Source organism: Haliotis rufescens, unplaced genomic scaffold, assembly GCF_023055435.1.
Source record: "Haliotis rufescens isolate VD_foot unplaced genomic scaffold, xgHalRufe1.0.p SCAF_6, whole genome shotgun sequence".
NCBI classification, from domain to species: Eukaryota; Metazoa; Mollusca; class Gastropoda; order Lepetellida; family Haliotidae; genus Haliotis; species Haliotis rufescens.
The window spans coordinates 33,578,166-33,605,930 of record NW_025964334.1 but is presented as its reverse complement, the minus strand read 5'-3'; the positions used below and the strand labels follow the sequence as shown (position 1 = coordinate 33,605,930).

Genomic DNA, 27,765 nt, shown 5'->3' with positions numbered 1-27,765 from the left:
GCCTCCTCAGTACGTTGAATGAAGAAATTGAAAATAAGAGTGAGTGAGTGCGTGAGTATGGTTTTACGCCGCTTTTAGCAATATTCCAGCAATATCACGGCGGGGGACACCAGAAATGGGCTTCACATATTGTACCCACGTCGGGAATACGAGCGAACGCTTTAACCACTAGGCTACCCGACCGCCCCTTGAAAAGAAGAGTGAAAAGCTGCACAAGTATTTACATACCAGAAATCAACCAAGAAAATTAAATATACACAAAATAAAAGCATCTTCTGAAACACCTTCTGAACTAATCAAATATCCTGTAAAGCACAACATATGTTAGCAAAAGAAGTTTGATTGTCTGGCACTAAACGTTACTCGTTCTTTATGGAAAATGCTGAAGATAACAAATGCAGATGTAAGCCGTCTCTAAATGATTTGTTTGAACATTTTAAGAAACTTATAGCACTATAAATAGGCGTCAGACCGGACTAGTACAAGCAGCCACACACACACGCACACGTGCATGCACGTGCTATAAAAGTGCAATAATCTTAGACGCGACGTTAAATCCAATTTCACCTCACCTCATAATGAGCCAAATGTGTTAACATTATACAGTCCGTTTAAAAGTACAAAAGTGTGTGGGTTAAACAAATTATGTAAGTTTAGTTTAATCACAATGCAAACATAGAAGTTCTCTTTTCTCAGCAACTTCAAAGTTTAATTTCTTAGCTGCCAGGGTACTTTTTCTTTTTTTAACGCCCCTTGGTTTGTCAGCACCAAATCAAATGGGGCAATCGTCTACGACCTAAATACAAAAACAGGCACCGGTAGATATAAGTCGAATTATGTGTGATAAACGCTATCGATTCCCTCACTTACCTTGATATAGCTGGAAAACTGTGCAAGGCGGCGTTTAGTCCAAATTCATTAAAGGTTGACGAGGAGAACAATGCAATAGAAGCGGTGTCCATGTTATGGTGTTTTAGAACTAATTGTCACCTGCTTGAACTGCAGAGATAGTTGTGTCGAGCTCAGGTTTGTCACAAATGCCTACCAATGCACTATTGGCTCTATAGCACATGCTAACTCTACCCTCAATGGGTATGAATAAATATCTATCCTTTATGCAGATGTCCTTGAGGAGGTATTTGTATGGACCGTTGCCTACAGGGCATTATGACCTTCTCAAAGGAGAACACACGATGCAGGAGGATCTTTCATTTGCCTTCACCACTCTCACTGAATATATTTATGGAATTCACGTATTGAAAACACGGCATGTCATTTGATAAGAGTAGCTGGTGCGTTGATATTGGTTGTCACTTGTTTGTGCACTGAAAGTATGAACTTAAGGATAGGTATTTAGTTCATAGTTAGTTAATTGATGGTTAGACAAATACCAGCTCGGAATATAACAAAATAGGCGCTTGTCGGAAAAGGCGATAATAGTTTTGTTTGTTGTTTTACGCCGCACTCAGCAATAGTCCAGCTCTATGGCGGCGGTCTGTAAATAATCGAGTCTGGACCAGACAATCCAGGGATTGATATTATGAGCATCGATCCATGCAATTGGGATCGATGACATTCTTCAACCAAGTCAGCGAGCCTAGGGATCGAGTGGCAAGGTTCTGTAACTGGATATCGTAACTCATGCCTCATTCCCTTCAATCACTGGTTGCCTGGCCCAGACGCCATCATTTTAAGTCCGCACTGATTTAGATGATAATTGCTCGGTGAGGCGGTAAGCAACATAAACCTTTGAGGCATATTGGGCTTTTCTCCTTCATTTAACTGCCATTGTTATGAAATACACACACACACACACACACACACACACACACACACACACACACACACACACACACACACGAACACTAGAACACGCCACAAACAAGTGCACTTGGCCACAACAACGTATCAGACATGATGAAATCTATTTACAAACACAAACAACTTAGTAAAACATACACTAACCAATTAGGAAACATACAACTTAATGGATAACAACTTCAGGTTTATTTGCATTTGGCGACGCTTCGATGTTGATTTTTACACACACACACACACACACACACACACACACACACACCTTGGGGATCTGGTTAGATTGGGTCCATTGCAACCAATATGTTTGTCGTAAGAGGCGACTTAATGGAGAGGGTGGTCAGGCTTGGTGACTTAGTTGATAGTGTGTCAACGTAATCTGACGGCGTGCATCGTTGCGCGTAAAATGAATCACTAAATTGTCTGGCCCAGACTGATAATTTACAGGCAGCTGTCATATATTGGGGATTGTGGCGTTAAACAATGCACAAACAAAGCGGCTTGCCACAAAAAGAACGTGACAGAAAATACGTTAAAAATCTTTGTATATTCTCCGTGATCAGAATGACCGCGAAACGGGTCAGTCTTATCTCCAAGTTCCAGTGACATAGATACCGATCAGTAATCTAGACAGAAACATTCCAGTTGTCGACTCCAGGTCATCTAAGGTAGACATGGAACCACTGCTCACAGACATGTCAGTCCCGGGGATCCTGGGGGCCCTTGTTCTACTGGGTGTGGTGACCCCTCTACGCGCCTCTGTGCTCCCAAACATCGTGTTCATCCTAACAGATGACCAGGATGTAGAACTCAATGGACAGGTAAAGCTACCCCTGACACTGTCAGATCATTGATGATCATTATAAGAAAAGTGAGTCTGGGACTTGGCTTTATAGTGGGCGCACGGGCTTGTGTTGTGACATTCCATCTGCACTTGGTCATTGTTGAAGTGGATATATAAAAATATATACCAGGTTTATGTGGAAGAGTGACACCCGGTAAAGATCCGGGTTGTCGTAAGAGGCGAATATATGGCGACTATGCTTGTCGAGTGGTCAGGCTCGTTGACTTGGTTGATGCATGTCATCGTATCCCAATTGGGTGGGTCGATGCTCATGATGCCAATCACTGGACTGTCTGGTCCAGACTCGATTATTTACAGACCGCCGTCATTTAGCTGGAATATTACTGAGTGCGGCGTCAAGCAACAACAAACAAACAAACAAACTTCAGCAGCCGGATCGGTTGGTCAAACTCGCTGACTTGGTTAATCGATGCATGTCATCGTATCCCAATTGCGTAGATCGTTGCGCTTTTAGGAATATTCCAACCAAATCAAGGTGCGAAACACCAGAAATGGGCTTCACACATTGTACTTACGTGGGGATTCGAATACGTGTCTGCGGCGTGACGAGTCAACGCTTTAACCACTAGGCTACCCACTGCCCTCATGTCATAGGAATTCCAGGTAGTTACCAACACCGTTACTTCAATTCCCAGATTCTTGAATGATTAATTGTGTGAATATACATGTGTGCGTAGGTTTTGCCAAGTGACAAATGCACTACATGCCCTAAAACAAAAGCCGTGATATAACTTAAATTATGTTCACAACAGAGCTGAAATCAACTCACTCTTAAACTGGCTTAAAGCCTCTTTGAACTGAATTTCATTTACTTGTAAATCACGGCGTGTCAGCTTGATGTGACAGGAAAGCCCGAAGTGATGCAGATTGAACATGAAACCCAAGAGCTCAGGTGGTGACACTAGACAAACTTTCTGGCACGCCTTAGAAATGCAACTCTACACAGCGAAATGCAGCAAAAAATAGATTATTGTGTGAATATTTTTATTCAGGATCCTATCGTCAAAACACGAGAACTGATCGCTGCCAGAGGCATGACATTCACACACATGGTGAGAAACCTTAACTTATACATTTGCCAATTGTGAAACCCCGTTATTCTGGAACATTCAGTCCGGAATCCCCCCCCCCCCCCCCCCACACACACACACACACCTCCCGTCCCCTATCGCACGACTACTGTTATCTGCGTCTCTGTGTCGTGTCACTGTTGTCAACATTTATTTCACTGAAATACTGTTTTAAATAGTGTTTATCGAAACTCACGCATTAAAGTGAAACTTTACAATACCCCTCGCATGTTTTCACGTTGAGATTTCTGGCAAGTGAGTGAGTGAGTTGGGGCCAACGTCGCATTGAACAGTAATTCCGTTACATTACGGCGTCTGGGTTTTATGTGGGTGGGAATCCCAAAGTGATACATGTCTTGAACCGGGCTTCAAACCGATGATCACAGGTATCTCGCACGCCTAAGGGACGCAACTTTGCGGTGCCTTGGACGGCTTGGTCACCCGTGTCACCTTTCTAGCAGAATTTGAAATCATATAATTGTTTACATTTTATCGCTTGGAATTTGAATTCTTGATGAACACTAGGCTAATTTAATTACGGCTGTGTAACGGTGTGTAAGAATTTGAGAACTTTGTACTGTATTACCCAAAGGGAAAATAGAAGACGTCACTGTAAACATGAAAACGTCAATTATCGGTATATGGCCATTGGACGAAAATGCAATGGAAAAATCTTTGAAATTGAATTGATTAGAAAGCGTCGAAAATTGCAGAGATGTAGAGGTGGGGGCATTGTCAAGGAATGCTTGCCGTAAAAGGCGACTACGCTTTTAAGAGTCGACTAACGGATCGGGTGGTGAGGCTCACTTACTTGGTTGGTTCATGTCATCGTATCCCAGTTGCGTGGATCGATGCTCATAATGTCAATCACTTGATTGTCTGGTCCATTATTCAAGCTTCTGATATCAAACATGTATTACAAGGATATTGACTTTTTCATGGATGCTATTTATGAGATGAAGTTTGCGGTTTCTACAAACGTAAGGATTATTTTTGCAATTTGACTTGTAGAATATGTTCCTGGTGAACACACAACTTGCTTTTACATGTGTTTGAGACGGGTGGAGTAGGGTACGCTCACCCTTTCCTTTATTGAAATTGTGAACAACGACCCACGCCATCGGGGTACACGCAATCTACCAAATCAACAAGCCTGACCACCAGATCCATTTTGTAGCCTGTTTCGACCAGCATACAATACAGGGTAAAAGTCTTTTACTTTATTTCTCATCATTTCCGTAGAAAATTCCGAGTTTGATACAATTCCTGCATAGCTACCCAAACACGACGCAGAACAACTGCGAATTATCCGCGAATATTTAGGCTAGGACATTTAGGCAAGAAGCATAAGCGAACGAGTCAGAATTTCTGCTGGGATTGTCACAATATTTACATGGGAATTTGGCCACGAAGTTTAACTTAAACTTAAAGTTATATCGATGATCTGATATCGTTCAATATTGGTCAAATAGCCAATTTCCTTCCACTGATTTAGCAACCGAAGCTAGAAGTAAAAAAGCCCAGTGAAACCGCCTGATTTCCCTCACATTTAGATCTCTGCATAAAGATTCAGAGTAACAAAAAACTATCCAGGAGACTGTATGGCAAGAGGGATGACTTCAACTTTCCAATAGTCAACTTCCCCTTTATGTTGAGCAATATCCCACGGGGGGCACGGGGGGCCCAGTCGTCTAAGGCGCCGCGATTCGCTGTTCAGAGTTGCGTCCCGTGGGCACGCCAGAAACCTATCATTGTGGGTTTGAATCCCGGTTCGCCCCGGGTATGTTTCTAGGTTTGTCGGCACCAGACTCGATTATTTACAGACCACCGCCATAAACCTGGAATATTGCTAAGTGCGGCGTTAAACAACAAACAAATAAACCAAACATCAGTTTATTTATAAAGCTAACATACAAGCCAAAAGAAACGATGTGGGTTGATCTTTAATCAAATATTCATGTCGAAATAAATATGAACAACTTTATTAGGGTAGGAATATAATAACCACAGTCATAACAAAAACACACTTACAAGAACATCAAATGTTATAAGCTCTTCTACTTCTGTCTCCTTACAATCCTTAGTTCATTGATTAGTTTCATGCGACCTGTCCCAGCCTCACCTACATGTATAAACCCATTTTCCGGTACCGGTATTGTTCAAATTTACATTTTCGCGGAATCGAGCGATACCCACAAAACACCTAATTAAGATCATAAGACAGTAAATTAGTTATTGAGAACTCGGTGGATTATTCACAAAGTTAACTTTTTTTTGCCTTTTGGTGTTGGTTGCTGGAAATCCCAACGGTGTTAAATCTCAAGGATAAACGATTAACAAATACAAGAGAATGAAATGCCACAGTATTCATATTAGGCATAATGTTCAGATAAACATATATGATATCATAGTGTTTTAGAAATAAATATTTGACGTGGACAAAGCTTATCAGTTTTTGCGACATATATATCAATATCTTGAAACGAACAAAGAAAAGGTGTTCATGTTATTTGATTGTACTTATTTATACAACATTACCTTTCGTCTCAGCCCATTAGACCAATTAGTCAGCTGGACCCATATAAAAGAAAACACATAATATGCGCCATAGTTTATAGGACTAGATATATTTCCCACACAACGACCGTAGTGTCTATAATTAATATAGAGCTCGGTGAATCATGAAGGCCTCACAATTAGATGTTGGATACGAAAGCTTATTGGGGTCAAAAATTGAAATATGGAAAAGACACGAAAAGAAATTCGTTATAACGGAAAAAAGATTCGTTATTACGAAAATAAATTCGACATTTTGATTTGTGAAACGTTTCCTGAAAGCAACATTTTCATGCAGCTTTCGTGACTATTAATACATGCAGCTTCGTGGAGGTCTCCCTGCATCACACACTCAAGTTGGTTTTGCAAGCTTTCTTTCAGGTCCCAGATCTGAATATCATTGAAAGAACTGCTCTGCGCTCAAACTTTGGTGGTGTAACTTTGACGCACTGTATCGATGTCCTGTGTGCTGATTGTCGGTTTGGATATTATCCTCCATAACATATCATATGTTGGAATCATGTAAAGTGACAATGTTACGGTGTCAATGAAATATCAAACAGCAGATACTTCCTAATATGTTAAATTAAGAAGGTACTATGAAAATAACAAATAGATAAAACAAAGTTAATCTTACCTCATAAACAAAGGTGAATAGTATGAAAGTGAGTGTAGCTCCTGCAGCGATAAAGTGAATGGGTTGTTATGGGGTCCATGTGTTTTTTGTATGGGCGAGTCCCCTGTCTATTACATATACAGTCCCTTTTAATGTTAACTGAAAACTGCACCTTGCTTCGAAAAAGAATGTTTGGATGACAACACAAGCGAACGACCTGGGTCACACTTCCACGATTTACATCTTTAGAACCTAGGACTAGGGTGGCTTTTTAAAAAATTGCGAACCCCTTTTTTTTTTCGTGCGTGTAAATCCTGGCGACTCTTAATAATAGTCGTGCGTTGTTGCATTACAAATTGGATTTTATATCCAGTCATGGTACACTTGAATCAGAATTAACATAATCATACCTTCAGATCGTGAGAACTCTTTATAACATTGCGGTCGGTCGGGTAGCCTAGTGGTTTAAGCGTTCGCTCGTCCCCCTGGTGTCCCCCGCAGTGATATTGTTGGAATATTGCTAAAAGCGGCTTAAAACCATACTCACTCACTCACTCACTTTATTACATTGTGCTTATCTTAATGGCGCGTTTGCCATCTGACGCAAGACGGATTTCTGTCAAAGATTATACAAAAATAAGCTTTTGTTCAGTTTAAGTTTATTTAAACCCTGAAATGTATGACATTTGTTTGAAAGTTTACCGCAATAATAATGGTTGCCTTCTTGCCGGTTCATCACAAGCGGAAACGGCTTGACCTAGTTTTCGACCTGAATAGGGAACTGCGCTCATTTACTGTGGAAAGACATTGCTTATCAAATTCAGTATGAAAGGGAGGTAATCGTATAGTTGTGAAAAACATGGTTTAAGATGTAAGACAGGAAATGAGTTGAACCAATATGGTTCATATTGTTTTAAACATGCCTGTGTTGATTACATATTTAGGAAATTATTTTATCTTGAATATAATTTGTCGAACAAAGAGTTTGCCGCCGTGTTGATGCATTGCATCAAGCGTTTTCGTGTAGTTATATGATACTACCCATTGTCAAGCTCGGAAATGTGTGAGGAACTCTGTTGTGTCTACTGACCACACGTCACTGGCTTGCAGACAGTTTTATTACAAATCCTTCTAGACAGGGTATTATCTGTGAACAATTGAATTGGTCATTCCAAGACAGCATGGGGCTTTATTCGTTTTCTAACTACATATTGGGTTCAGTACTTTGGTTATGTTGGTTAAGTTTTATTTTATCACATATCACTGGCAACCAATTAAGATCGTCAGTATGTTTTATTCTGGCACTTCTAGGTGAGGTGAAATGGGGTTTAACGTCGCGTCCAAGATTTTTGCACTTATATAGCGACGTGCATGCACGTGTGTGTGTGTGTGTGTGGCTGCCTGTACTAGACCGGACTGATGCCGATTTATAGTGCTAGCACACTGAGATACCATGCCGGAGTTTAACATGGATACCCCACTCAGGCACAGTATACTGACTCCGAGCCGACCAGTCCTTGCTTTAACCCCTTAATGCCGAGCGCCAGACAGGGTAACAACAAGTACCATCTTTTAACGTCTTTTGATCTGTTACTTCTATGAGAAGCACCATGACTAACACTTGCCCTGAATGTTTGAACACGTGAAAAATCGCCATTTAAAAAAAACAACAAATGCAAGTGACACGAGAGGAGGAATCTGATTGGTCAATAGGAGGGACACAGCAGGGACGTAACACGTTATAGCCATTTTGAGCCACGACAAGGGTGTAAAATGGACCTTGCCTCGGGAAGATGGCTAAGACACTAGAACACTAGATGACTAGAACACTCCACAAACAGGTGCATATGGCCACAACACCTTATCAGACAAGTTGAAATCTATTTACAAACACATACAATTTAGTAAAACATACACTAACCAATTAGGAAACATAAACTTAATGGATAACAACTTCAGGTTTATTTGTATTTGGCGACGCTTCAATGTAGATTTTTACACACACACATCTTCAAAACAACTAACATCCTGAATACATGACACTTTTTTATGGGTAGCAACTTTTTTATTCTTTGTACGACGTTTCAGATCCACGTCTTGCTCCTTCATCATGTGAATAAAAAAGTGTCACGTATTCATGTTCTCCTAACTTCTAATTGCCTATAGAAGTCTTCAGCTAACATCCTGTTATTTGGTAAAACATTCTTGAAAAAATATATAAAGTTCAGCATTTCGTTTAACAATTTCTACAACCTGTCACTCCTACAACGGAGGATGTCATGTTGACAAAAAATGACTTGTCGCGGGGATTTCCGAGAAGAGACTTGTCGCGGGGATCTCAAGCAATGACTTGTCACGTCGATTTCCACGAAATTACCTGGTTGAGTTCAAGCAGTACTAGTTTGCAACGGGTTTGAAATTTAAGGTAGTCTAACAATTGATTAGATATTTTTTTATTTTATACATTTGAAATTCAGTTGAACACTGTTCAGAATTGTGCACATTAAAATGTTTTATGTGATTTATTTTAATTCTGGGCCGTCTAGTCATTTGGACGCACTTTATGATACGGCAAAAACAGGAAAGTATTGAAAGATTTATTTCATACCCAAAACATATCATCATACAGGAAGCTAAGTCATCAGTTATAACCTTGTATCCTGGCAGAAGTGACCAATGCTAACCACAAAAAGAAACTGCTTTGTTAAAATTCTTTCTAAATTTGAAAATATAACACCAATGAAAATTGTACATGTAGTGAGTGAGTTGGGTTTAACGCCGCTTTCAACAGTATTACAGTCATTTCACGGCGTGTCAGCTTAATGTGGGAGGAAAGCCCGAAGTGATAATGGTCTCAGACGTTAACCACTTCGGTGAAACCTACGAGCACGGGTATGGTGCTGTCAAATTGTACATGTAAACTTTACTAGGTGGATATTGAGATCACAGGAAGCTAAGACGGCAGAACATGTTTAATGTCCATGACATTGACATTACGAGTCCAAATGCCGGGCAGGGGTCAAGCATCAATGTCACAACCTCAATGCCCACCGTGAGCAGCGACAACAGCAGTACATAGTCGAAGCACAGAGCCTATCAAATGGGCATGGAAGGCTTGTGTAATGGCTTGCCATATTCTCTTCTGCTGCCAAATCACGAGCGTTATCTGGCGGATTTGGTACACGGCGTAGATGTCGCCCCATTTCATCCAACACATGCTCTATAGGGGAAAGATCCGGTGAACTTGCAGGCCAAGGAAGTACTTGAACATTGTTCTGTTGAACAAAAGTCATAGCAATTCTAGCCGCGTGAGGACGGGCATTATCCTCTTCGAATGTCAATTCACGGCCATGACATTGAAGAAATGGAATTGGCACTGGTCCGATAATTCGATCCCTGTAGCCCACACTTGTCGAATTGCCCTGAACAACAACTAAAGGGGTTGTCTGACGTGCACTTTTCCCACCCTAAATCATCACGGCACACCTAAAGCGATTCCCCTCCATGACACAGACTTGAGCATAAGGCTCACTAGGACGTCTTTAGACACGTTGACGTCCGTCACTATGGGAAATGTTAAATTTGTTAATGTCTCCCACCACATTTAAGGTTGACGGGTATGATTTCGGCATCACTTTTGACGGTTTTGGCGATGACGTTGCGTCAGGATAGGTCGTATGGCGTAACGACGCGGTGGTATCCCGTAATGACGTAAGCGGTTCCTCACTGGGTTGGGTGGATACGCCGAAGTCCTGGAATGGTCTGAGCAGTGGTCACTGCAGTCTGGAACCTGTGCCGGAGAAAGGTCACCCGTATCCATCTGTCCTGTCTTGGCGTTGTGACCCGCGGACGTCCTGCACGTGGGCAATCGGCAACCTCATTATTATTCTGATGACGTCTCAACATGATGTTTCGGGGGCAAAGGAAATGCGCAGCCACCTGACGTCGAGACTGTCCCCCACGGACCATCCAAATAGCCTCGTGACGTTGTGCAGTCTTAAGTCGTCGAATAATCTTGGACGCGACGTTAAACCCCATTGCACCTCACCTCACCATAAGTCGTAGCATGATGAGCGGTTCATTAAACATAAAAAAAACTTAGGCTTCCCAAATCAACAGCAGTTCTTGACAATCATGTGTTCCACGCAGTTTATCGAGATGCACATGCACAAACGTGTTGTATGTGTCTGTGCCAAAACCACTGACGTCGCGGAACGTTGCACACGCATATGTTTTCAATTCATTTGATTAATTTCTGTGTTTACATCTGTATTTATGTACACATGTAGTTCCAATATAGGGATGAGATCCAAAACGTGAACAGCAAGTGCAGCAACCTTGAAAGTAAGTTCTCAAAGCTTCAAACTACTGTGAGTGACATTAAAGTTAATCAAGATGTAATTGTCTCTGATATCGACGCTACAAAATGAGAAACTCGAGCAAATCGAAAATAAAGTCACTTCTATGGATAACGAAATTGATAAGCTCGAGGCCTTCAGTAGACGAGACAGTGTGATTATCTATGGGATTCCTGAGGGAGACGAGAATACCTCACAGTGTAAAAAAAAGGTGGTTGATATTTTCAACCAGTGTGTCACCGATAAAACTTGGTCACCCAAGGACCTGATCAGAGCCCATCGACTCGGCAAGACGCCCCAAGCCGCCGATAAACCGCGTCGAATGATCGCGAAAGTACGCGAGAGTGACGATAAAATCTTGATCTTGAGTGCGAGACCCAAACTGAGAGATGCTGGTTATGGCGTTGCAAATGATTTGACTAACCGGCAGCGACAGCAAATCAAGGACCTAAAGGGCACCGGTATGCGAGGCTACTTTAAAAATGGGCGGCTTGTAACCGAGCCCATACCGGATCGAGTGACTATCTCCGACACGGCGACTCGACGTCGTAATACCAGGTCAAATGCTCGGAATCAGACTGCCTGAGATGTTGGCCTGGCCCCGGATACTTTCTCAGAGGATACAGATTCACTGTACACCGATGTCAATAGCCAAAATGAAATTGACAATCGTTTTTCTCGTTTTTTTATGCTGGAATGTTCATGGGTTGTTTAGTAAGCTGTCAAATGACAAGTTTAAATCGTATTTGGAAACATTTGACATTATTTGTTTGTTTGAAATGTTTCTTGACTCAGTCGACTTCTATTGGTTACCTGGTTTTAAAGTCTTCTACTCCCCGGCGGTAAGGCTGTCCGGTCGTGGTGTTTGTTTTGCCATTAGAAATGAGTTTGCTCAGTTTTGTAATGTATTTAATAGTAATTTGGGTATTGATAATTTCTTGTCAATTATATTGAAGAAAAACCTCTTTGGAACGCCTAAAGATGTATTGTTTTGCCCCTTGTACATACCACCAGAATATTCTACATACTATGACAAACATCAAAATATTAACATATATGATAAACTCGATGAATTCTTTCTTGATAGAGCAGACCGTCTCTCTGATTACACTGTGCATCTTTGTGGAGATTTTAACTCTACAACAGGTTGTGAAAATAATTTAGTTGATCAAGAATCGACCACAAATGATCCCGATATTTTCCCAGAAGTTGACATTGTGTATGCATGTATATCACGACGGTCTTCGCTTGACAACGTCATTAATAAGTTTGGACGATTTCTAATTAACTTCTGTTATGTTTTCAACTTGTTCATACTAAATGGCAGAGTTAATGGCGACATGAATGGTGAATAAACATTCATTAGTGGTAATGGTAGTAGTACTATTGATTATTTTATTGCCTCATCTGATTTCTACGAGTTTGTTAATAATCTTACAGTTGGCGAGAGTCTTGACTCGGACCTCTGCCCTCTTGAACTGAGTTGTTCATTTCCACGAGAAAACACAAATAGATTTGCACAATGTAATAGCACTAACTCGGCAGATAGATTTGTATGGAATGAATTGCATAAAGATGAATTTGTACACTGTCTTAGTGATCGTTTGGCTGAAACTTCACAGACTCTTCTGACTACGCTAAACACTAACATAAACGATGCAGTTGATCTTTTTGTACATCTACTACTTGAGTCAGGGCAGTGTATGAAAAAAACAGTTCTTGGAAATAAACCACGTAAATATATTTTCAATTTAAACAGCGAGTGTAGAGAACATAGGAGATCAGCAAGACGAGCGCTAAGAAAGTTCCGTAAAAATAGATCTGAATCTAATAGGAAAACCTATCGTCAGTTACGCAACAAATATTAAACAGAATGTAAAAGCTATTTAAAATCCCTTAAACTTACCAAATTAAATCGTCTAAATGCCTCATTATCAAACCCAAAACGGTTCTGGAGAGAAATTAATTCTCTACGCAATCCATCATCTGTTCAGAATAATATCACAGGCACAGAGTGGCTGACTCATTTTAAGCATGTGTTTGGCAATGATCTTATATTCCATGATGTTATTGAAAATGAGCATGACGATATTGCTGTTTATAACCCATCAGATGTTGAGTCCGAAATAACAACAAAGGAAATTCTCGATGTTATTGACTCACTTAAACCTGGAAAATCTCCAGGCCCTGACAATATCTTAGCGGATATGCTGAAGAGTTCCAAACACATAACTGTTCCATTTTTGCATTCTCTCTTTAACGACATATTCAACAAAAGTATATTTCCGTCAACTTGGTCAAAATCTATCATTGTTCCTCTATTTAAGAAGGGTGATACAAGCGATCCTGATAATTATAGAGCAATTTCATTGACAAGTATTTTAGGTAAAGTTTTTGCTATAGTTTTAAACAAGCGTTTAACGCTCTTGTCTAATGTTTATGATAAAATTCCAGAAAATCAGGCAGGCTTCAGGCGATCATATTCACCTTTCGACCGTATTTTTACACTTTATTCTATTGTACAAAAATATCTTGGATGCCGGAAACGAAAACTGTATGTTGCATTTGTGGACTTCAAAAAAGCTTTTGATAGTGTTAATCGTTGTAAACTTTGGGATTGTTTGAGAAAAAAGGGCGTTGGGGGTAAAATGTATAAAATGTTAAAATCTATATATGCAAATGTCAAATCATGTGTTCGTCACAAAAATGGTGTCACTGATTACTTTGATTGCCCTATCGGTGTGAAACAAGGCTGCATTTTAAGCCCTCTCCTTTTCTCTTTCTTTATCAACGAATTGTCCCTTGAAATCCAACAAAACGGAAAACACGGTGTCCAACTTTATCCAGATATGTATGAATTGCTAATATTACTTTTCGCAGACGATGTCATACTAATTTCTGATACTATAAATGGGCTTCAAACACAAATAGACATATTGTTTCAGTATACCATCTCCTGGAAACTGACTGTTAATACAGATAAAACGGAAATTGTTGTTTTTAGAAAGGGGGGTCCTCTTGCATCCAGGGAAAAATGGTATATAAATGGGCAACAAATTAATGTTGAAAAAACTTATAAATACCTTGGTGTCATTTTCCCTTTTAATCTGAAACTAAATCACCTCGTCACGATCTTGCGCTACGAGCTAAGAGAGCCCTTATTACTTTATTTGTTGTTCTTGATAAACTCGGTGTGTCTTCCCCGTCTGTTTTCTTCAAACTTTTTGATTCTCAAATTAAACCAATTCTGTTATATGGTTCAGAGATTTGGGGTCTCGAAAAATATCACATCTTGGAAAAAATTCACTTAACTGCATGTAAACGATTCTTAAATGTTGGCAAATCTACCTCAAATTGTATGGTGTATGGTGAATGTGGAAGACATCCCTTATACATCTGTTCTTATGTACGCGGTCTAAAATATTGGTTAAAGATTACAGAAATGTCACCTGATCGTATTCCACGTAAATGTTATGAAATGCTGAAATACCGCGACAATGTTGGTTATATAACATGGGTCACTAAAATCAGACAACTTTTATTTCTTCATGGATTTGGATATGTTTGGATTTACCAAGGTGTTGGAGATAAGACAGCATTTCTTAGTGTATTTAAATAAGTTGCATCTGATATGTTTATCCAAGAATGGAGAGCTACATTGGAAAATAGTTCAAGATACGACCTTTATAAAACATTTAAATCCTGCTTATCTCCAGAACAGTACTTAACAGAAATAACAGGCAGAAAACTAAGAGTGTGTTTTACACGTTTTAGATTAGGTTTGAACAACTTAGTATGTAATACGGGTCGTTTTTCCTCAGTTTAAAAAAATATGCGTTTTTGTCCTTTTTGTCCGACATTTATTGAAAACGAATACCATTTTATGCTTATCTGTCCATGTTATGAATCGCTCAGAATAAAATATTTCCAAGGTTTACCCCAAAACATCAATACACTAATCAAGCTCCTCCGTTTTGATGAAATATCTAACGAGCAACAAAAGAATACTATCCTATACATTAATTATGGTTTACGACTTCGCAACCGTCTTTGTACAAATGATGTTTAATTATTCTTGAGGTTATTTGCCTTTATTAATCAAATGCTTTAATCTCCCCTTGTTGTGTTGTGATGCGATTTATTTTTCACAAAATTGTATATATAACTTAAAGTCTGCATGTTTATACTTGTACAAAATTGTATAAATATAATATTATTGTATGTATATGGGCCTATGGCCTGAATACAATAAATGATGATGATGATGATGATAAATATATAGTTTAATTTCCTTTGTGCAGTTTGGTGGGTAGTATATATTCTGAAAAGGGTATGTCAAAGTGTCTATGCACTGAGGACAATTGACAGACATAACACTTTAATTACAAACTAAAACCAGGTATGTTGCTGTCTTATTAGCCATCGGTCTTATCCTGATTTAATTAGATAGTATTACCATGGCCCTCGGGGTGAGAAACTATACCCTTAATAAAGCAGTCTGTTGGGACAAGGTGTGGATATTCCCCTCTGTCCGTCAATGGGGAATTGTTACTCGACTTTTTATGCCCCTCCGTAACCTACACCAAGGACGCTTAGCACATCTGGGCAACCAGAACACAACGTAATGTATTTTTGAGGATACACCGGAAATTAGAAACACTCCGCATAGCACATAACATCCAACAACAACAGATACGGCAGTAAATATGTGTCATCGGAAGTGCAATGCAGAATGTTTGAAGAATTTAAAGAAGAGTCGGGGACAGCAGTGGAATTAACGAACAGCAAGCGTTGGACAGGTGGCAATAAATTAAGAACTTACTGCACCATTAAGGATAATTACAGTGTTGAAGCATATGTACACAAAAGCCTCCCTAGAACTCTAAGAAGCGCCCTGTCAAGGTTTAGATGTGGTGTAGCACCGATGAGAGTTGATACCGGACGCTATACCAATACACCTCTTGAAGAGAGAACCTGCCCGTGTTGTACGGATGAAATAGAAGATGAAAGGGATGTTTATTAAATTGTCCACACTATGAAGGTCTTGGGGTTTATCTTATTTCCAAATGTCGTTACATATGTTCTGATTTTGATAGTTTTGTGATTTACAGAAAGTAGGTTTTATGCTGTCCAGCCCAGAATTGATTTTTACAATTGCCAAGACATGCAAGAATATATTAACAACCAGATCGGATGCTCTTTTTTTTATCAATGTCATATAGTCTCTCATAACTCTTTTGTAGTGGCTCGTTACTTTATATATTAAGATATTTTTAAAGAGTTTATTTCCAATATATTATAAATGTAACGAGGTGAGACTCAAATAAATGATCTGTCTGTCTGTCTGTTACGAGTTAGGTCCATAAAACAGTAAATTCGTTAGCAATATGTTTTGCGAATTAGTTTTTCTGGTGACAATGAACAGTATTCCCGTTATATCACTATCTCAGCTTGGTGTGTGTGTGTGTGTGTGTGTGTGTGTGTGTGGGGGGGGGGGGGGGGGGGGGGGGGGGGGTGGAGCCCGAAAGCAAACATGGACGTGTATCGCTTTAATTTTTAATCAGAAAAAAACATAATCTGGCAATCTGGGATTCGAACCCGAGAGCCTAAGTTCCTGGCATGTATAAGGGAGGTAATGTGTTTCTGTTACATGGGTCCATCAGACAAATTTGTCGGACTTTGACACACGGGTATTGTGCTGATTGCAGGTTTATTTCTTATCCTCCATTACATATCATATGTAACAACAATTGACAATTTTTCCAAACAATGAAATATCAAACTGCATACATTTCCCAAACGTTATACACTATGAAAAAAACCCAAATAACAAAAACAAAGTAAATCTTACCTCATAAACAAAGGTGAATATTATGAAAGTGATAGGTTGTCATCGGCTCCACATGTACATAAACGCAAGTCATCTGTCTATTACATGTAGAGACCCCTCTGTTTTAATGTCAACTGATAACAGCGCCTTAAGGATTATATTTATTGGACAAAACCTTTTTCGTTACCTCACAGTTATAAATTTATCACAATGCATACGCGTCGAATGTATTCGTGTATTTAGCGACAGGCGCTTTGGAAAACATTTTTTGAAGCTTGTCGTGTATGACTCAGCGCACAAAAATGTCGGTCGTTATTTCATTTGATTCACTGACGATCCGGCTGACACTTCCTTGGTCCAAATTAGATGAAAATACAATTGACACCCAAACGTGAAGATCCGGGTTGAATTGGTCCTCATCAATCGTTGCTTGTCGTAAGAACTGAAATACATGTGTTTTCGATAAACTTGTCCTATAATTGAACACAATTCTCGAGGAGAAATATGGCGAGACGATGTCAAACTTCTCTCATGCGGTGAGGTTAATCCCAACCATATGCCATAAACCACTGCCACATCAGCCATTAAGTATTCCCAGGTGGGCGTTGGTTTACTAGGAATTATATTTCTCTGTACATTTGAATCGGCAATCTTTGAAAGGTTTCATAACACATGTACACATTTTGATCTGGGTAGCGCAAGCGTAATTTAACTATAGTTCAGGGCAAAAGCTATACTTTATAAAACTACAGATAGGGGTAGACCAAACGTATTATGTTATTTACAACCTTATTGTTATAAGTGAAGATAGTTACGTTTTGAGTGAGTGAGGGAGTATGATTTTACGCCGCTTTTAGCAATATTCCAGCAATATTACGGCGGGGGACACCAGAAATGGGCTTCACACATTGTACCGATGTCGGGAATCGAACCCGGGTCTTCGGCTTGGCGAGCGAACGCTTTAACCACTAGGCTACCCGACCGCCCCAGTTACGTTTTGAAGACTTGATACATCAGTTGAAGCCATCAAAAAAAAAAAAATTACTATATTACATAATAATTACAGGATACAAACCCCGTCCCCCTTTCATATCAAGTTTATGTCCCAAGAGGAATAATTTTGTTTTGTCCCGAGCTCAAGTCCACGAGGGACATAAACGTGATATGAAAGGGGGACAAGTATTGTATCCTATTTATTACCCATCCCGCTAAAAAATGTAAAACACCCCAAACACCATTTTTGCGTTTTCTACATATGAAGCGACATCCAGAGGGATACAAGCGCTTGGTGAATGGAATGTCGACCGTAAAACCTATTTAAGAAAATCCTTGCGTGCAGCAGAAATACCCTAGATTAATGTATTAAAATAACAACGATAATAACATTTTGAAATCAAATAACTTTTTACTGAACATTTTATGTTCATGTATATAAATTTATACACTTAAAAATATTTTCTAAATATTACAATGGTTTTAACAGTTTGAAAATCTATTGCCCGTTATTTCTTCCTGGTAGCCGTCTCGCCACAGTTCAGTTGACAGAAACCTAGCTGGTCGTCATGGAGTGAGAAAAGCGCGCCCGTTTGAATTAGCAATAACAAGAACAAGACAAGATAATAACTGGAGTTAACAGCAGCATGTAAGAAACTCGTTTTGAGCGGCATTGTTGTTTGTGCCTAATTCTCATTTGAAAAGGGGGCGGTCGGGTAGCCTAGTGGTTAAAGCGTTCGCTCGTCACGCCGCTTTTAGCAATATTCCAGCAATATCACGGCGGGGGACACCAGAAATGGGCTTCACACATTGTACCCATGTATGGAATCGAACCCGGGTCTTCAGCATGACGAGTGAACGCTTTGACCACTAGGCTACCCGACCGCCCCTTTACACTGCGGAACATGCACATATAAAGACCAACCAGTGTTGTGGCGTTCCTATCCCACCTCCTTCTTGGTAAAGTGACACGTCAGATCATCGCTGATAAGGAAACACGACACCCAATGATGACACCAGGAGTCCGAGAAAATGGGAAGCATTTAATACTGAAATGGAACCGTTGATGGCATGTGGCCAAACTGTTTTCGCCCGTTGGCGAAATATTTTAATAATGCTATAAATTAGTTGAATTAGTTAAAAACAAGTTGAATTATGTGTCATGATACATGAAGACACACATTTATGTATTTGCAAAAAAACCACCCAACATGACTGTTGAGCAAATGAAACGTTGCTCGGTCACGGGCCAAACCCCGCCCCCACCCCTCGTGCCTGTACACATGTATGTCAGTGTGTGTGTGTGTGTGTATGTCAACGTACTAACTAATTCTGGTGTGTGTGTGTGTGTGTGTGTGTGTGTGTGTGTGTGTGTGTGTGTGTGTGTGTGTGTGTGTGTGTGTGTGTGTGTGTGTGTGTGTGTGTGTGTGTGTGTGTGTGTGTGTGCGTGCGTGCATATTACCCTGTATAATATGCTGTTGAAATGTGCCAATTTTTTTTATGATACTTGTACATTGTTTGTTCCCTGAGGTCGTCTTCACAATAAATTCCATTACGATCTTTTTTCTGCCAAGATTGTACGTAACAACTGATATCCTTCCCATTGGTCTTCTCGGTCATCATTTTGAGGAATCCACAGTGCATCTCTGGATTCGTTAGTTTCACTTGTTGTCGTGATTATCAGATTTGAAACGCATAGTTCTTTGGATTTACAATAGTCTTTGATGGCGAGCTTTGTCTTCTTATATATATTCATGTAATTTTTCACTTTCACTAAGAACATAAATAATTTCTAATGGGGCAGTCATTTGCCAGAATTCATGGAAAACAGACTTCTAGCGAGAATTTCACTGATCGATGTTATATGATGTGCTGATGCGTCCTGCGTTTGGTCTGCAAAGAATATACCAAGGCCTTTGACAGTGGTGTTAACCAGGGGTTGCTTTTCTTTGATAAATCACATTTAAGCATTCAATATTAATTCCGGTAGATTAAATTTTTAAAAATCATTTTAAATTATCAACAAGTTTTTAACACTGTGTTAATTTTGAAGAAATGACTTCTTACGTCACTGTATGTAATATTCAAATCTTACAACGGTTATAAGTAATCAGGTCTTGACCAGGTAATCCAATTGGTTGACTGCAAGAGAAACGTTTCAAGCCGGCGGGGCAAATGCTTGACACGCAATCAACCAGGTCACACATTGAGGGTTACTATTTGCTGCCATGTTTAAGGATGCTCCTGGTTAGAATTGGTCTTCAGCAACCCATGCTTGTCGTAAGAGGCGAGTAATGGGATCGAGTGGTCAGGCTCGCTGACTTAGTTGATGCATGTCATCGCATCCCAATTGCGTAGATCGATGCTCGTGATGTCAATCACTGGCTTGTCTGGTTCAGACTCGATTATTTCCAGACCGCCGTCATATAGCTGGAATATTGCTAAGTGCGGCGTTAAAGAACAAACAAACGCACATTGTACCCACCCGATTCTCATTTTAGTCGACTTCTGTTCGCATGTAGAAAGTTTGTTTGTTTTGATTGTTTGTAGCTTTACGCAATCGGCCTTTAAATAATAAGGGTCTGCGACAGCTATATCACGGCGGCCTCTTATAGTGGCGGGGTGGTCAGACAGTGGTTGCTATGATGAGCAAAAGCCCATCAGGCGGTCACGATGACACGCAACCGCCGACCCTTACCCCATGATCCAATTTAGTCTCTTCTTCCGAGGGGGCACGGGTGGCCCAGTCGTCTAAGGCTGCGATTCGCTGTGCAGAGTTGCGTGCCTTGGGCACGACAGAAACCTATGATTGTGGGTTCGAATCCCGGTTCGCCCCGATTATGTTTCTAGGTTTGTCAGCACCATACCCGTGCTCGAGGGTTTCACCGAAGTGGTAAACGTCTGAGACCTGCATCACTTTGGGCTTTCCTCCCACATTAAGCTGATACGCCGTGATATAACTGGAATACTGTTAAAAGCGGCGTTAAACCCAACTCAGTCACTAACTCTTCTTCCGATAAGCAATGGAGAGCTGAAGACCTAATCTAACCTAGGCCCCCACGGGGTGCAAGCAGCAAGTATAACGCCCACTGGGGCAGTAGGGTAGCCCATGACCCGGGTTCCATTCTCCTCATGGGTACAATGTGTGAAGCCAATTTCTGGTGTCCCCATGGAATATTGCTCAAAGCGGTGTAAAACCTTACTCACGCACTATAATGTCCACTTCAGTACGTGTCGAGTCCGCTGTGTTGTCCCAGTCGATCAAGCATCCTGACCGGCAAATACGTCCACAACCATCACGGCATCAACAACTCCGTCTCCGGCGGCTGCAGCAGCCCCGAATGGCAGCAGATGAATGAGGTTGCAGCGTTCCCGGTGTATCTGAAGAAGCAGGGGTACAGCACCTTCTTTGCCGGCAAATATCTTAATCAGGTAGTTTTACTCGGGTGTTTCCAGAATCATTGCGTAGACCACGTACAGGTGAACACCCCGTTGATCCGGACCTAATTAATGTACAGTTTAACACCCCGTTGATCCGGACCTAATAAATGCACAGTTTATCACCCCGTTGATCCGGACCTAATTAATGCACAGTTTACCACCTCGTTGATCCGGACCTAATTAATGTACAGTTTATCACCCCGTTGATCCGGACCTAATTAATGCACAGTTTATCTCCCCGTTGATCCGGACCTAATTAATGTACAGTTTATCACCCCGTTGATCCGGACCTAATTAATGTACAGTTTACCACCCCGTTGATCCGGACCTAATTAATGTACAGTTTAACACCCCGTTGATCTGGACCTAATTAATGCACAGTCTAACACCTCGTTGATCTGGACCTAATTAATGCACAGTTTAACACCTCGTTGATCCGGACCTAATTAATGTACAGTTTACCACCCCGTTGATCCGGACCTAATTAATGTACAGTTTACCACCCCGTTGATCCGGACCTAATTAATGTACAGTTTATCACCCCGTTGATCCGGACCTAATTAATGTACAGTTTAACACCCCGTTGATCTGGACCTAATTAATGCACAGTTTAACACCTCGTTGATTTGGACCTAATTAATGCACAGTTTAACACCTCGTTGATCCGGACCTAATTAATGTACAGTTTACCACCCCGTTGATCCGGACCTAATTAATGTACAGTTTACCACCCCGTTGATCCGGACCTAATAAATGCACAGTTTAACACCTCGTTGATCTGGACCTAATTAATGCACAGTTTAACACCTCGTTGATCCGGACCTAATTAATGTACAGTTTACCACCCCGTTGATCCGGACCTAATTAATGTACAGTTTACCACCCCTTTGATCCGGACCTAATAAATGCACAGTTTACCACCCCGTTGATCCGGACCTAATTAATGTACAGTTTACCATCCCGTTGATCCGGACCTAATTAAGGTACAGTTTAACACCTCGTTGATCTGGACCTAATTAATGTACAGTTTACCACCCCGTTGATCCGGACCTAATTAAGGTAAAGTTTAACACCTCGTTGATCTGGACCTAATTAATGCACAGTTTAACACCCCGTTGATCCGGACGTAATAAATGTACAGTTTACCACCCCGTTGATCCGGACCTAATTAAGGTACAGTTTAACACCTCGTTGATCTGGACTTAATTAATGTACAGTTTAACACCCCGTTGACCCGGACCTAATTAATGTACAGTTTAACACCTCGTTGATCTGGACCTAATTAATGTACAGTTTACCATCCCGTTGACCCGGGCCTAATTAAGGTACAGTTTAACACCCCGTTGATCCGGACCTAATTAATGCACAGTTTACCACCCCGTTGATCCGGACCTAATTAATGCACAGTTTACCACCCCGTTGATCCGGACCTAATTAATGTACAGTTTAATAACCCGTTGATCCGGACCTAATTATTAGACAGTATCACGTCCCGTTCATCCGGACCTACTTGATTAATAACTGCAAAGAATAACTAAATAACACCACACAACATTCCTTTTTAACTTGAACATTTACTGCAAAGCGTAAGTAATTGGAAATGAAATACAAAAAAGGAGCCTACTTTTTAAAGATTGGTGATGTACTTCGGGTGGATGACCTCGTTTGTTCCTTACCCTGTCAGAGCGTGAGGCGCATTGGATGATTGAGTTCATCTCTGTTTCAGTACGGCTTCCCGCAGACCGGAGGGGTGAAACACGTGCCCCCGGGCTGGGACTGGTGGGTAGGACTGGTAGGTACAACATCACTTAATTGGTCGCCCCTTAATTAAGCGACCATTTATTATAGTTTTTGAAAGGGGGGCGATTATTATTGCTTTGAAAGGGGCGTCACATCTTTTCTTCCACTGCACAATTTTATCAGAACATCCAGGAAAAATATTCTATCTCCGCCATAAGTATCAGAACCACCCCTAACACACACCCAGATTATGTTAATGGTCGTCCTTAAGGGAATTCAAAGGGCTCGGTGGCTATGGGGTATAAGTCAGTCACTGTGCATGACTGCTCCCCGCCACTATCTACTGGTTATGAGTTCGAATCCCACATCTGTAAACCAATCTGACCAACTCACTCACTTGTTTCTTCCCTTAAACATCACGCTCGAGTATCCATTTACTTCCTGTCTCAAGGTCGGCAACTCTGTCTACTACAACTACACCCTCTCCATCAACGGTACAGCTGAGAAACACGGCGACGTCTACGAGAGAGACTACTTGACAGACGTCATTGTGAGTAACGCGTATGTTTATCTATGCTCCACGGACATCACTGAGAGTAACACGTATGCCTATCTATGCTCCACGGACGTCATTGTGAGTAACACATATGCTTATCTATTCTCCACGGACGTCATTGTGAGTAACACGTATGCCTTTCTATGCTCCACGGACGTCATTGTGAGTAACACATATGATTATCTATGCTCCACGGACGTCACTGAGAGTAACACATATGCCTTTCTATGCTCCACGGACGTCATTGTGAGCAACACGTATGCTTATCTATGTTCCACGGACGTCACTGTAGGTAACACATATGCTTATCTATGCCCTAAGGACGTCACTGAGAGTAACACATATGCTTATCTATGCTCCACGGACGTCACTGAGAGTAACACGTATGCTTATCTATGCCCTAAGGACGTCACTGAGAGTAACACGTATGCTTATCTATGCCCTAAGGACGTCACTGAGAGTAACACGTATGCTTATCTATGCCCTAAGGACGTCACTGAGAGTAACACGTATACTTATCTATGCCCTAAGGACGTCACTGAGAGTAAGACGTATGCTTATCTATGCCCTAAGGACCTCACTGTAGGTAACATGTATGCTTATCTATGCTCAACGGACGTCACTGAGAGTAACACGTATGCTTATCTATGCCCTAAGGACGTCACTGAGAGTAAGACGTATGCTTATCTATGCTCTAAGGACCTCACTGTAGGTAACATGTATGCTTATCTATGCTCAACGGACGTCACTATAGGTAACACATATGCTTATCTATGCTCCACGGACGTCACTGAGAGTAACACATATGCTTATCTATGCTCCATGGACGTCACTGAGAGTAACACATATGCTTATCTATGCTCAACGGACGTCACTATAGGTAACACATATGCTTATCTATGCTCCACAGACGTCACTGAGAGTAACACGTATGCTTATCTTTGCTCCACGGACGTCACTGAGAGTAACACGTATGCTTATCTATGCTCCAGGGACTTCACTGAGAGTAACACGTATGCTTATCAAGGCTCCACAGACGTCACTGAGAGTAACACGAATGCTTATCAATGCTCCACGGACGTCACTGAGAGTAACACATATGTTTATCTATGCTCCACGGACGTCACTGTAGGTAACTCGTATGCTTATCTATGCTCCACGGACGTCACTGAGAGTAACACATATGCTTATCTATGCTCCACGGACGTCACTGAGAGTAACACATATGCTTATCTATGCTCCACGGACGTCACTTAGAGTAACACGAATGCTTATCTATGCTCCGCAGACGTCACTGAGAGTAACACGTATGCTTATCTATGCTCCACGGACGTCACTGAGAGTAACACGAATGCTTATCTATGCTCCACGGACGTCACTGAGAGTAACACATATGCTTATCTATGCTCCACGGACGTCACTGAGAGTAACACGAATGCTTATCTATGCTCCGCAGACGTCACTGAGAGTAACACATATGCTTATCAATGCTCCACGGACGTCACTGAGAGTAACATATTTGCTTATCTTTGCTCCACGGACGTCACTGAGAGTAACACGTAAGCTTACCAATGCTCCACAGACGTCACTGAGAGTAACACGTATGCTTACCAATGCTCCACGGACGTCACTGAGAGTAACACGTATGTTTACCAATGCTCCTTACTGCTAGATTTACATACCTCACCCGATATGAACAGGCATACTTTCTTCCAAACAATCCTGTTCCGTCAAGCACTGAAAGTTTCCTATGAACTAAACTTGCTAAAAGCAAGTATACGTCATGTTTGATGGCGGCTAACAATGAAATAAACAAGATTCGATGGTGTATTCGATAAGGGTGTCGTACCTGTGTTTTGGATCTTGCAGTGTTTCGACGACTGTTTCAGGCTAGTAACGTTTCGATAACGTTTGTAATATTTAAGTCAAATCCAAGATCCATCATCATCATCATCATCATCATCATATCACGGTATCACGTGCCTCGCCGTATTTTATATTATTCTCGATACATATGTTTTGGGACAAGATAATTGCTGAGCGTCAAATATTTATCTGACTTTAAGACAACGACACGACGAAAGAGTGCAATTTATTATTAAGATTAAATATTCATCAGTACCATTAAGTAAACACGTGATGTTATTTGTAAAATTGGTACAATACTAAGCGTATCGTGTATCGCATTGTTTTGTTTCATATCGCGGTTCTCAGCTGAATCCACTTTATCGTGAAGTTAGATACGTGGACACAACTGACATATTTTTATCGAACCATCTCTTAACTCAACTCAACCAGTCCAATCTATCAACTGTCCGTTTGAGTCACTATTTCATATATTTTCGTTGACCGTATCTGACCGGTGCGTATGAAAAAGCGAAATTGAATAAATTGATGTCCATTTTATGTTATACGAGGTCAATATTTATCAAAATGTACAAGCAAATACTTATATTTACAGATCTACAGTTCGGCTCAAAGTCCTACAAATATGTCTAGTTGTGCGTTTCATGCATGGCACTACATAATAATATTTGAAGTAACATGCAATTCTATGCCCTTCTCGGTGTACTATAGGACCGTGGGTGGTATCTTGAATAGAATGAGTCAATCCGTGAGTCTTGTATTGTGGACACCTGTTTAGTAGCTATATACATGTAAAGGTCCGGCCCGTCGAGATAAGGCACATCCCCGCCACACGAATCACACTCGAACAAACAAAGACATAACACTGGAGCAGCTCACACGATAAAAAACCCTTAATTCCTTAGGTCCGCAGATCACAACCAAATTTGCCAGCGGAGCAACTCCAACATAGGTTTTCGAACTGGCCACGATCTTTCTTGAAGGTGATCTCGTTTTAGATAAAAAATTCCCGTTAATTTTCATTGTGAAAATTTATATGCCTTGAGCTGTTATCCACAGCTGTACAAAACCTGAAAATTTGATTTTGTCGGTTGAAAAGTTTGCAAGCCTGTTAACCCTGAAACTGCCAAGGAATTAAGATTTTTGATCTGACATCACATGGAACTTTTGAGTCGGGGGAATGCCTGATGCTCTGCAATGTTTGTTTGTTGTTCAACGACTCACTCAGCAATATTCAAACCATATGATGGCGGTCTGGAATGAATTGAGTCTGAACCAGACAATCTAGTGATTGACATCATGATCATCGTTCCACACAATTGAGATACGCTGACAAGCTTCAGCCAAGTCAACGAGTCTGAACTCTAGATTCGTTCGTCGTGGGTTGCTGTAGATTAATTCTGACCCGGATGATCTTCACGGGCCTTACACAACAATGACTGCAATGACTGCAATATCAGCTGTATTACGGGTGCTGGCGAAACATATCTTCATTGACATGATGATGAAGTGGATGAGAATGGTTTTACGCCGCTTAAAGCAATATTCCAGCAATATCACGGCGGGGGACACCAGAAATGGACTTCACACATTGTACCCATGTCGGGAATCGAACCCGGGTCTTCGGCGTGACGAGCGAACGCTTTAACCACTAAGCTACCCGACCGCCCTTACTGACATGAAGTTGAACGATAAAATTCATTTCAGCATAGACGGGGTCAAGAGTTTCTGGAGATGCAGTCCCGAGACAGCCTCTCTCCCTTCTTTATGATGCTCTCGACCCCCGCCTGCCACGACCCCTTTACCCCCGCGCCTCAGTACAACAGCACCTTCAGTGACGCCAGGGCACCGAGGGGTGGTTCATTCAACCTTCACGCTGAGGTGACAACTTTTCTAAAAACACTTGACCCCTGCGACCAAAGCGACATTAGCGCTTAGACTATCGTTACTCCTATACTTTAACATAGGCATACGGAATTCGTACTGCTAAGATTGCTTTGTGAAAAGGGGCCTAACTAGGTTCAATCATACGAAAAGTGAGTGAGTGAGTATGGTTTTA

General features: G+C 41.0%; 1 protein-coding gene across 3 annotated transcripts in view; it reads left to right on the top strand.

Moving 5' to 3' along the window:
* The first annotated feature begins 2,470 nt into the window (after positions 1-2,470).
* LOC124116042 (N-acetylglucosamine-6-sulfatase-like) overlaps positions 2,471-27,765 on the top strand; it is a 41,016-nt gene continuing 15,721 nt past the window's right edge. For 2 of the 3 annotated variants that reach the window (XM_046477251.2, XM_048386395.1), the window contains exons 1-6: positions 2,471-2,636; positions 3,673-3,732; positions 21,332-21,535; positions 23,271-23,336; positions 23,736-23,834; positions 27,414-27,587. In XM_046477251.2, coding sequence (XP_046333207.2) covers positions 2,490-2,636; positions 3,673-3,732; positions 21,332-21,535; positions 23,271-23,336; positions 23,736-23,834; positions 27,414-27,587 — 750 coding nt within the window. In that variant the 5' untranslated portion in view covers positions 2,471-2,489. The remainder of the gene's footprint in view (positions 2,637-3,672; positions 3,733-21,331; positions 21,536-23,270; positions 23,337-23,735; positions 23,835-27,413; positions 27,588-27,765) is intronic. The other variant, XM_048386397.1, reaches the window with a different exon arrangement.